Below are 12874 nucleotides of genomic sequence, written 5' to 3'. Positions count from 1 at the left end.
ATTGGTTTGTTCCCATACCCTGAGTTCAGTCACATCACAGAGGAGAGATTGACATGTCTTAGAATAGCGCAGCAATTAAATGAGCAAAAATGAATGAACATTGCTGTTTAAAAATGAACTGAGGATGGCAGGGCTTGTCAAACCGCACTGGCAGTTTACAATATCAATTAGACTCATGTCATGCTCTTGGTTTTACAATGTCCCAGGGCTGTTGCAGTGTGACACTGAACAGCTAGCGGTTACAATAAATCGATAACTCTGAATTGCATCTCTTCAGCGCATTTTGTATTTCAGAATTTAAGGAATTTTCCCTTTTGGGGGAGATTAAACCTCAAATAGATTTTGAAAGCCACCCTTAAGAGATATTTTAAAGATTGTTGAACAGTCAGGAAATTCTGTAACCTGGAGGTCTTGGAAAATATGAGGGCAGAGCACCTGTGTAGAAGCACCTTTCCTGAAGCCAAGCTGAGGAAGGGTTTTCTGGTACATGACAGAAGACAAGTGAAATTCAGTGCCAGTGCTTCTTTGGGATTAACACAGTCTGGACCGCTCTATGCATCTTCTCAGATGAAGCATTGTAGACTGGCCATTTGGGTGAGGGCCACTAAGATTAGAACTGCACACTGGAGCTGTGCAGTTTTGGCACCAGCTGCTAAAGGAAATAATAATACCCTCTCTAATTATAAACCTTTGCTATGGTAGCTGACCCATCACTGTCAAAGCTGGTTGTTCAGTTGCCACCACTTGCTTTGAAGTGCTCTTGTGAAACGAGTGTCACTAATGAAAGGGTAATTAATGTGGGTTTACTGTACATCTGCCATGAATAAGATAATTATGGAGGTAATTATTCACTGCTGCACAAGCCATCGTTGTAGCTCATGATACTTTGTTCAAAGTGGTCTTAAAAGATACAGACAAAAGAGGACAGTAATATTCATTGTACCATGACTCGAGACAATGCAAGCATCCGCATCTCTCAAATGGATTCATCCTGTTTTCTTAACTGCTGCTTTGATGTTGTGTATGTCCTTGACTGTGTGTGCAGAAGAAGAACCAGTATCAGTAGGAAAAGAGAGGTTTGTAGACACACATGTAGATATAGTCTAGGCAATATTTACGCTGATTTGGAATCAGTATCAGTAGGAAAAGAGAGGTTTGTAGTCACACATGTAGATATAGTCTAGGCAATATTTACCCTGATTTGGAATCAGTATCAGTAGGAAAAGAGAGGTTTGTAGTCACACATGTATAGTCTAGGCAATATTTACCCTGAGTTGGAAGAATACAAAACCTTCACTAATAGGAACAGGACCTCGTCACAAGTCTTCTTGTACTGAAGGGAAACCGGGTTGCCTTGCAGAGGTAACATAATGTGCAAATACCCTTTTCTGGGAGGAAACTGGATGGGACTGCAAGGGCAGAATACTAGCTGCTGCCCACCAGATGGTACAGTGAGGATTTAAGCAAAGCTGGACAGTTTAAACAACAATCAGTCGTTCTGGCAGCTCATGTCCTTTAGTATCAGTTGGTGCTGGTGTGCCACCTCCTTCTGAATCCCAGCACTGGCCAGACGGCGTGCTCCCTTTTGTTTCTGTGTGGAGGCTTTTACGGCATCGTGTTTCAGGCGCCGCTCACCACAAGATTTAAAGGCTGCTGAAGCTGTGATGTAATGTGAGCCAGCCCAGATGTGAAAAGGGCAGGTCGCTTTGTAAAGCCACTTGTGCTGGAAAAAGAACAAATGGATACAATCTGACTGCGTAGGAGGTTCTGGGTGCTGAATACAGTAATTCCCCAATCAGGCCCTTGTTGTATACTCATCTGTCTCTTTCCATTGGGGATTTCTACTTCCTAATGAGAAACATTTTTGTGTAGGAATTGTTTATTGACTCAGTGTCCTTCAGCATAATTTTCAACATCATCTTTTGATTCATTACATGGGCTTATTTGTAATTTTGCCTGTTGACAACTAAACTCTACTTAACTGGTATTATTTTAGGGGAAAAAAATAAACAGCATTTTTCGGCACTGCATGGCACTATGCAAACCTACAGAAATGGATTTAAATTTTTACTATGCAGAGTGGTATATAGTTCAGTTTTTTAAAGGATGTCTACAGCTTTATTGGGATGATTCATGGGCTGAAAGATGTTTCATATAGATGTACTGTATGTTTCTAATTGACATGCACTTTCTGCTAAAGACTGTTATTTCTGATCAATTTAAATGGGAAATCTGTGTACAAAATGATACCAAAACATTTTTTTTTCCCAGTGGAAAATACATTTGGAAAGCACATTTTTAATGAATTGAATATGCTCATTAAATCCACAGCCTTATGTAAAGGTTACCAGATGTGTAGTTAAATATAGAGCTGTTTGATTTCAGTTTCAAGCATGGTATAGCTCACTGTTGTACAAATGACCATGCAACATAAATGTGTTGTGAAGCAACTACGGTATGCTTTTAGTATGTGCAGTCAAGGAAAGTTTGTGAGCGGGAACAGTTCAGCTTAATACATTCCTGTACTTGATAGTCATGCTTGTACAGTACAGGTACAGTGTGTCATTTTACACAGTTAGTGAACTATTTCTTGTCAGAGATCTTTGTGTATCAGTGTGTGATAAAATTAAATGCTTTGGCACCACAAAGTAAATTAATTCTGTAGCGGTCTACTGTCCTTCTGTACGTGTTTGCAGACCTCATGGAATGCATTGTTTTCAATAATTAGAAATGCAGAAAAAAAGATGAATTTGTGGTGATAACATACTGTTTAGCCATGAGATGTGAAGTTTTTTGTGAGCACATGTCGGAAGACAGAATGTCTTCACCAGAAATGTCCCTTACCTTTGAGTTTCTCTGGCCTCAATATAGTCTATAACTTCTCTCAATGGGAAAAGCTTTTCACAAAGCTTGGGAAGCTGATCTCTTTGTGTGTACAGCTTGCCCGAAAGCCTTTTTCTTGAGCGGTCCTCTGCTTGTTATCTGTAAACCTGCTGTTGAAAATCAACAGCCATGCAGGCCAGAATTGCCTTGAGCTACAGAGGAGCCTGCTAGACTCCAGACCTTTTGTTTCCTTTTAGGAAACCTTCTCTTAACTACAGCTTGCCCTCTTCATTGTTTGTGTATGGGGGGGGGGGGGGGATAATGTTTGCCGTTGCTTAGAACTTTAAGCAGAAAAGACACCCAGATTAATTGACCTGAAAAGGAATCTCCATCTTTCTTTTTTTTTTAAGGAAACCAAATCTCCAGAGATACTGACTTAACAATGGCATTTTCATTTTTCTCTCTCTTTCTCTGCCGTTTTTAATTTAGATTGTAACCAGGGGCTGTGAGACTTCAGAAATGACCCTGCGGAGGAATGGCCTTGGCCAGCTCGGATTCCATGTGAACTTTGAGGGGATCGTGGCCGACGTGGAGCCGTTTGGGTTTGCGTGGAAGGCCGGCCTGCGGCAAGGGAGCCGCCTGGTTGAGATTTGCAAAGTTGCCGTGGCAACCCTGACCCACGAGCAAATGATTGACCTCTTGCGGACGTCTGTGACCGTGAAGGTGGTGATCATCCAGCCGCATGAGGACGGCTCACCCAGGAGGTAACATCCGTCTTTTTCCGGCTGCTCTCTGTGCAGAATCGTGAAAAGATGTGAAGGTGTGGATGCTACAGTGTAAATATGATCCTTCTGAGTATAAACAACAAACAACCTGCTTCTGCAACAGCGATTCCACTGAGCTGAGGACATTTTTGTGTAAACCGCAGCGATAGGATATAGATATAAAAGAGTTTTTGTTATGCCTGCAGCACAGGTTGTTTTGCAAACATACTTTAAATAATAACACTCCAGTGTAGCTCAGAACCACTAGGAAATTGAGCTGCAAAAACCAGGGCATGAGCTAACATGATAAGAACAGAAAAACATTAAAAATGAAAGGACGCTGATTAGTTAGTAACTGATCAACAGCCATGCAGGGCAGAATTGCACGGGTCTGAAGTGGTATCCACACTTTGCTTTTAAGTGTGTTTTGTAAAGGTTGCATCTCTTAAACAGCATCTCTCCACATACTTGCTGCCATTGGGGTTGATCAAACTGTGGTTTGATCTTAGCTGATCCAGCTCGTCACACGTCTCAGTGTAAGATCTTCCAGCTGTCCTGTTCTGCCAAATGATGTCATCCGAAAGCACACAGAATTTGTTTTTAAATGAAGACCTGGGACACTGCGGGTCTTGTTGTTTTAGAAAGGTTATTGGAACAGGATATTAAAATCACAATATTTTGAACTCAAGTTTCCTTTTTCTCCATTTCGCTTTCCCCTTAAATTGTGTCCAGGCAAGGTTACTGTCCATCATCTTTCATGTGGTTAGATATTACGTTGTGGGCATGTGGGACCTTGTCATCCAGTCCCACTTTCAGTGTGTTAATTCACACACATAGAGATTCAGTGGCTGACCAAGCACTATGTTACAAAAGTGACTGTTGGATGTCTAGCTGAGAAACATTGGCGAATGAAAGAAGATAAAAGTTGTCGCTATTCTGTTACTTGTTTTACTTTCTGAATCTCAGATTCAATTTATCTACTGTAAGAACTGATGTCCTTGAATCTTTAGTGTGATGATGATCAATAAAAGTACAGCTTTGTACAAATTTTAAGACTTTTTTTTGTCAAGGGTCCTATGCTATTCTTAAATGAGATTAGCAACACTGATTTTTAATGCTTGATTACTTCCACTTGATAAAATGACAACAGGTTTCATCTTGCAATGTAGTGGTTTATTACTTTGTATTAAATACCTGGAACTCTAAATTCAGCTTTATAAGCATTTTTACAGAGTGCCATTTTACCCATGCAAGTAGAAAATTTAAACATTTATTACAAGAAATAAAATGTTTTTCAAAGAAATTTATCTGAATGCAAATCCATGTTGCTAGTTTGTAACATATTTTCTATAATATACTGATAATGACAAGGATAATGTCAAATTTATCACAGTCTTAAAAGATACATTTATAAGATAGCTGCAAACCATCTGGTTTGAAAACTAGCAGACTCCTAGTCAGCGTTTCTTGCTAATGATAACAAGACAATCCACTTGATTAATGACATAACAATTCCAGTAGCATCTGAGAGAGTTTATGGATTACAAACAGCAGATTTCAATTTGCATTCTGTTAGTTATTTGTGCAATTATGTTTTAAAGTATTTGGTTTTTGAGAGCCTCACATTGGACAAAGACAGTGCTTGCTCAGAAAGGAATACTGCTGTTTAATCGTAATAAAAAGCAAAGACATACAGTATACAGTACATTAAGTGAAATAGCCTAGATCTTTTAATCTCAGACATTCATTGCCTTTACTCCTAAATTTTGGTTTAATTATTTTGCTTAATTTGGTGTTTTTTAGGGTTGGTAATAGCTAGGTCAATTATTTTCATATACTATAGTATTTTCGTATAATTTTTAATCATAACATTTTCTAAGCCCTTAACCAGGCACTTCAATTTGAATACACCAAGCAACATTAGACAGATGTACTGTACCTTAAATAAAAACAAGGACAGCCATTACCTTTGTAAACAAAGTGGTAACTTGCTGACTCCTGACTAGAGTTTCCGCCACTACAGAACTATATACTTTGATGTAGAGAGACATTTTTCAGCAAAGCACCCAGCAGTTTTAAATATAGGTAGAATAACTGTTTTGACGTTGCTTCTTCGGACTTGGGTACAACCGGCGGCAGGTGCGAGTGCATTTTTCTACAAAAAACGTATCAGACAAGAGACTTAAAGAAATCCCCCAATGCAAAAATAACTGGGGAACCAGAGGGCAGGAGGACATAAATCTTTCCCCAACAATAGACATGACAGCTCCTGGATCTCATCCAGGCCTTTTTTTTTTGCTGTCATAAGCAAATTGCGAGATTAGAGCAGCGTGTTTTGTGTGTGTGTAATCATGTTAAGAAGGTGATGCTTCCTGAGTCTGTTCTTGCCAGCGTGTTATTTATCTTGTGAATGCTCAGACAGTCGTGTCTTTGTCAGCGATGCACAGTCCTGGGTTCTGCTTGGCCTTCCATTCCATGTGCCTGGTTCCTTCTTTGTTTCTGCCGCCTGGTTTAGCTCTGTAGAAGCCCTTGATCCGTGCTGGCTTTACAATGCTGACACCCGACGGTGTTCTTTTCGATTTCTGTTTTTGCTTTTTTTTTGGGGGGGAACTATTGTGTTTGCTTAATCTTCCCGTGTAAGTGTGGGCCGTCTGTAGGGCTGGCTGAGGAATCCGAGAGGACCCTTAACTGTTTAACACAAGTGGAAAAACGTTCAAGTCAACAATGAGTGCTAGTGTTTTCAGCGTTATCTCAAGCCAAAGGAATTTGTGGGAAAATTCAAACCCCATTCACCCACTGGAAGCAGATAGACGCACACGCACACACAGAACAACTCCATGTGAGGAGACAACCAGCCCAGCTGCAAATATTCACAGATGTAGTTTGTCAAAGACTTATTTAAAAAAAGCTTACGAAACCCAATGCAGAGGACATGTTTTTTCGGTTGTTTTTAACTATAGCACATAGACCCTTGATGCTTCCGTAATGAAGTCAAGATTTAAAAATAATCTATGTAAACATCCCTTTAGTAACAGTACTTGTCTGTTGCTGTGGCTGAAGATGTACAGAATGTCGGCTAGATTTGTAACATCAGTATTTTTATTTACGTGTTCTTTATTTAGGGTCTTTAACGGCTCCGGCCTTTTAAGGTTTTCAATGTGCTGTCTTGAACAAAATGAGATATGTATCTAATATTAGATCACCCCAACCAGAAAATGTGTTTATTTATGCAGAGAGCAGAATTCCTAATTATAACACTTATGTGGTTCCAAAAGGATTAATGAATGCATTAAACATTGTATGAATTTATAGTGTACCATGTAGTAGAAATGTACTTATTGGGACGTTTAGCACACAAATTGAGAAAGGCAGAGAGTTTGTGGATGAGCAGCATCTATTTGGTGAAACCGGACCTAAATTTCTTCTAGCAATATATTAGATAGCTTTTATGTGTGGTAGACTGAGAAACTGAGGGATGTCTATCTGTGATCTAGCATTGGCAAATTACACCAGTCCCTTCTATCAAAATGAGGAAATGGAAAAGAAACAATTTCTTTTATCAAATTAAGTGTAAAGACTGAAAATGTGAAAGAATCTTGCATCTTCCCAGTGCTAAATAATATTGTGAGTGCAATAATCCAGTTGATTGATTCTAGGACAAAACAGGAGTGAGGAGAAGATTGCAAAACTGTTTCATTATGATAGAACTTTAATAATTCTTCCTGAACTTTTGCATTATGGTGATAGGTTTTACAGTTATCTGTCCTTTTTCAGAGCTTGAATATCAGATTATTCTGTGCTGCCAGATCAATGTCAGCATTGAGTTTGAGGTGGATGTATTGGCCTGTCAGCACAGCTAGAGTTAAGCAAAGACAAGGGGCCATGCATTAAAGGACTGAGCTGTCAAAACCACTTAATTGATTGCTATTGACAAATGCTTTGTAGCCTGTTACAAGCAATTTAGTTGATCTTGATCTTACCACGAGTAAGAAGAGCTACAGTTCAGCTCCATCCAACAGTAGCTACCATAGTGGCTCACGTATTGGCATGCCATGCTGATTTTGATGTGCACTGGAGCTGATGTATAATGTTCCTGGGCAGAAGCTAGTAAAAAAAGCTTGCTATAAAAGTAGTTTGTTCTGCAAGTTAAAGATATGTTGTGTGATCTTCATTTCCATAACACCTAAAGTTGAGATGACTCAGTTGGCTTTCATAACAGTCATTGCTGCTCACTAAGTTTTGAACATTTGAGTATTTGCCATTGTTAAAAGCTGGTCTCTTACTTGGAGATCTGGGATCTGGGGAAATTGATTAATAATATTTGCTTGTATCTGTATAGCACTTTTCATCCCAAAGAATCCTAAAGTGTTTGGCATACAGGAGGATCCATCTCAATCCAGCGCTGAAGTGTGGTGCCCAACTGGTGGTTCATGGCACACATTATATGGCAGTAACCCCCGTGCATTTTACCTGACACCTGCCAAAAGAAAATAGGGTTTTATTGAAATAAACAGCATCTTTCTGGCTATCACAATGCTTTTACATCATATAATAATTAAAGGAAATAATGCTCTATAAGACTCTAATCTGATTTAATCACACCAATTTAAATACATTATGTTTACCTAACTCCCTTTCCCCTCACACTCACCCCAGAAATAACAATCTAGGAAGGTCAGAGGGTAATAGGGTAGACCAGACAATTAATAGGGTATAATGATGTGCCATACAGAGGTCAGACGTGTGTACTGGTAAACTCAGCATTGTGTTATTGAGTATGCTGCATTTTGCAGTGCTAACTGGAAACTACAATTTGCATGGTACTAGAGGATCTATGGCAAAGTGTTGCAAAGGCCACCATGCCGAATTGATTGATTGGAAGTGATTGATTGACTCCTACAGTGTGCTCAAAGGCCACTTTTTTCTTAGGGCTCTGGAACAACAGAAGAGTGTTGAAGCTCTAGATTGTGAGGAGGTATAAAAGTCTTGCTGGCATTATTTAACCCATGTTGGAACTAATGAGGCATGGCAAAAGTGCTTTAGGGCTACGATCTGGCTGTTTAATGGCTGGGTTAGCAACCTCTTTAAAAAGGGATTAACTACCCCAGCTGAAGTATTTGCCATCAGATAGCAACAACTCAGTTTATAATCAAATCACTGCTGCATAGACGGCAGAAATTTTGAAATTGCTGACTTTTAATAGTTACATTGAATTGACACTTGCGAGAAAGGGAATGAGTTAAATCATTCTTCGGTGGCAGCATTTATTAGCATGAAAGATAGACGGGAGAAGAATCTTCTGAGTTAAAGAAGGACATGTTGTGTTTTCAACAGCTACCTGTAAAACACTAAAGGTATTGCAGACGTACAATATACAGTATATGCATTACAATACACTACAAAAATGTGTGCTTTATAAAGTACAATATATGCTTTATACAGTATATATCTTTTAGATTTTAGATTCTTCAGCAAAACTCACTTAACTCCAGTGATAATTTTATCTTTAGCACCTTGTCTGAAGAAAACTTGTCTTAAGCAATTTTGTTGGACCAGAAAATGTGTCACAAATTTGAAATTTTCAAAACATAATGATAGACAATGACAGGCGACTGTTTCACTCATGTAACAGTGGCATGTACATAATTGATGTAAATCTTGTCTTTTTATCTTTAGTTTTGAATGTCAAGCTGTGACTGAATACTATTACATTCTTAATTCAAGAGTAATATTAAAACTTTTCTTCTTAACCCTGATCTTCCGTATGAGTTTCTTTCCGCACACAGACAAGATGTAAAGTTTGTTAACCTCTGCAGTTGGGAACTGCTGATGAGCCAGATGTTGATACTTAAGCATGGAAACATTTAGCTGGGAAATGGGCAGTGAGAGAACATGGACTTCATGATAGAACGACTTCCCTGCAACAAGCAAATTCCTTCAAATGCGAGTTTGTTTCATGTAATAAACATGAACTCTGTATCCTGCTGAGCTTGATAATAAGCCGGACCTTTTCTGAAGATGAAAGCCTCTACGCTCTTGATCCCAATCAAGGACGCCACTTTGAAAAGAGCCGAATGTATATACATAGTGGCAAGCTCCCCTGGTCTAGTGGAAAATGGGGGGAAACGGACAATAAACTGTTTAGTTTCAGCTTACCCTTTTTAAAGGATGCAAACAGTCTTGAATGGTAAGTGGATAACCACAGAGCCCGTGGGTCTGCAGCGTTGTGGTTCATGTGTGTCATGAGGTGTCATGAGTCTTACAGATTGATCTCCCTGTTGAGAGGGAATCTTCACAAACATGACTTACTGTATGAAGGAAATTGGAACATTAAATGTCACAAAGGCAGGCCATGGACTTTACGCCCTTTCACTGTTGTTGTCCAGCAGTTGTACTGATTTCATTCTGACTGCATCTGTTCTTTTTGGCTGAGTCGTAATATTTCTCTAAACTTTGGGTATGTATTTCTCAACAGCCTTGGTTTCTTAGAAGTGGGAGACCAGTGCATAGTTCTGGTTCCTGCTTTAATAGGGAAAGTAAGCCCTGGTGTGAATTGTTTCTGATAATTAAATGGTGCCCTGTATTTTTCCACTTGCTTTATTTTTTTCCTCCAATTCTGCCATTGTGTCTCTCTGGACCCTGCTAGGTCAGCAGTAACCAAAGGGCAGAAGAAAATGTCTGATACACAGTGCTATGTGTTTTTAAAATGAGAGATGATCAGCACAGATATAATGTGTTTTTTTAAGTAAATCCGAGTTGCCTGTGGCTTTTTAATGCTAATTAATCACACTGAGTTTGGAAATTAAATTTTTCACACATGCACAAACGCACAAAGCGATGCTCTGTGGACCTGCTTTGCCAGCATACAGTTGACGTTCTGTTACTGCATCGTTGAAACGAGGGGGAAACCTTTAACCTTTTCTTTTTCTTCGTCTTTGTTGCTTTGGCAGAGGCTGCTCTGAGCTCTACCGGATTCCGATGGTGGAGTACAAGCTAGACAGCGAGGGTACCCCTTGTGAGTACAAAACCCCTTTCAGGAGGAACACCACCTGGCACCGCGTGCCCACGCCTGCTGGGCAGCCCCTGTCTCGGGCCTCCCCCACCCAGGGCTCTGCAGACAGGCTCCCATGCCAGCAGCTCCTGCAGCAGGCCCAGGCTGCCATTCCCCGCAGCACCTCCTTCGACAGGAAGCTGCCAGATGGTGCCAGGTACAGTGCAACTCCTTCCTTCCTCCCTCCTCTCCCCTCTCCCTTGCCCTTCTGTATTTCATCTAAACACTGCGGGCTTGAGACTACTGTGAAAGAAACACTTCCTGCCTCGCCAAGCCAGGTCTTTAATTTTCTCTACTGATTTTCTTTTTTTTTTCTGGGGGGATCTTCACTGCTTTTAGGGCATTTAATACAAATTGTACACGACTAGCATTTTTAGAGCCTTTGCGAAATCCACTGGTTTTCTGCAGTTTGAATTGTATTCAGCTGAATAACCAAGGTGACTTGCAGTACAGACCTTCCTCGCAGCCACAGCTTGAGGTTAGAAGAGCGTGACGTTCATGACTGGATAGATAAATAATAAGAGTATGGGAATCTGAGAGGCATGGCTTGGTTTAATAAAAATCGGCACCTTCTTGTGTTTCTTATGTATTTCTATACAGCAGAAATGTCCTTTCTTTAAACAAACGATTTAATATGTTCAAAAATTAATAGCGACATACAGTATATTTTAATATCAGCAAGGGGACTGCTACCACACAATGGCACTTCAGTATCCTCTTGCAGTGTCCTGCTGGGGCATTTCCATTCTGACGTCTCCAAAAAGCAAGCAGTGTTGATGTATCTGTCAGTTTTCTGTGAGAAATGACAGTACAGGGACAAAAAGTGACCTTTCTATAGTGTAAACCATCTAGACGATGTATTTCAGCTTGTCAGATTTCACATTTTGAGGTGGCAGAGATGTTGTTTTTTTTCAGTAGTGACTTTCATATTGATTTCCTCCAGGGTGTAATTCTGAAACAGTATAAAACCACTTCCATATGGGATTCAGTTCTGAAATGGCAATTTCTTAATTTCTGAATATACCAGTGTGAGTGTGTCCTAATCTGTGCTCCTGGTTTATTTCCATTAGGCCACAGAGAACCCCTTTCAATGTACAATAGAAACCTGAGGGATATTGTCATAGAAATATGAATGTATGGACACAAGTTCAGTTCACGATTGTGGCAGCTGTTTCCTTCCATTAATGTGGTGAATAGATTTGGACAGATTTAAGAAATGTATTAGCAATATTGCAGTAAACCTTAAATAAATATCTAAGTGACCTACCTTTCCAATAAGGAACATTTACATGGTTGAAAGTTGTCCAAGGGCATATAGAAATTGCTTAGGGGCATAGCCACATGTTCCATACTTTGTTTTTGTTATGAAAATTAGTATGATTAGCTCTTGAAGTTCCCAATTAGTGAAAACAGGTCTTACAGTTGCAATAACATTGCTCATTGCATCACGTTTAATGGTGTGTCATGACAGAAGTTATTTTTCAACATGGTCATCATCAGATGATGTAGAGTCTGTATCATTGTCAGTCTTAATTAACTTCTGAGCATTATTTAGCAGTTTACACACGTTCGTAATTGTGGCTAACAAATTGAATGGTAAGGACACAAAAGACTGTTAGTGGAAATACAATAAGTGAATGCATACAGCTGCTTGATGGGTTTGATCTTGAGCAGCCCAGTCAAAAGCACATCTGTCCCTTTAAATAATATCTCCAAACTAGTTTAACTAAACTCTCTTTGTGTGCTGTGGTAACATGATTCTTATTGCACTGGAACTGATTAATAAAGTACAGAAAAATTAACTTTATTATTTGTTAATTACAAGTTAACGTTCTTATTTACCACACAACAAACCATTGGCGCCAGAGTGCCACCTACTGGTCTACCAAGACTATAGCAGCCTGTTTTGGCTGTCTCCCATCCCAGTACTGATTAGGCCCTTCCTTTCTTACTTTCTGGGATTTAATGAGATCAAGCTAGAGGGCATGAACATTACTGAACTTGCCACTCTGATAAAGTACTTGTTAACTCTATATAGTAACTGTAGCTGGGATAGAAGATTAGTTCTAGGGAGAAAATGCTCAGTAGCTCTTTGCACAATTGTTTCCATTGGTGACCTGCTTCCTGCATTATCCAGAAATTGTTCATTCAGGTCCATCACTGCTTTTTACTGTTCTTTCTTTTTACAGCCTAGCATTCTATCCCACGCTAATTGAGAATTAAATTCCCATGTGGC

General features: G+C 39.6%; 1 protein-coding gene across 3 annotated transcripts in view; it reads left to right on the top strand.

The window, feature by feature from the left end:
* sipa1l2a (signal-induced proliferation-associated 1like 2, genome duplicate a) overlaps positions 1–12874 on the top strand; it is a 113786-nt gene that overhangs the window by 70588 nt on the left and 30324 nt on the right. For all 3 annotated transcript variants that reach the window (XM_088933951.1, XM_088933950.1, XM_088933952.1), the window contains exons 9-10: positions 3313–3587; positions 10538–10795. In XM_088933951.1, the coding sequence (XP_088790077.1) occupies positions 3313–3587; positions 10538–10795 (533 nt within the window). The remainder of the gene's footprint in view (positions 1–3312; positions 3588–10537; positions 10796–12874) is intronic.

This window comes from Atractosteus spatula, chromosome 15, assembly GCF_055471065.1.
Source record: "Atractosteus spatula isolate fAtrSpa1 chromosome 15, fAtrSpa1.hap1, whole genome shotgun sequence".
Classification (NCBI taxonomy): domain Eukaryota; kingdom Metazoa; phylum Chordata; class Actinopteri; order Semionotiformes; family Lepisosteidae; genus Atractosteus; species Atractosteus spatula.
Note: the sequence above shows the minus strand (reverse complement) of the source record. Positions and strands in the feature narration are given on the sequence as shown.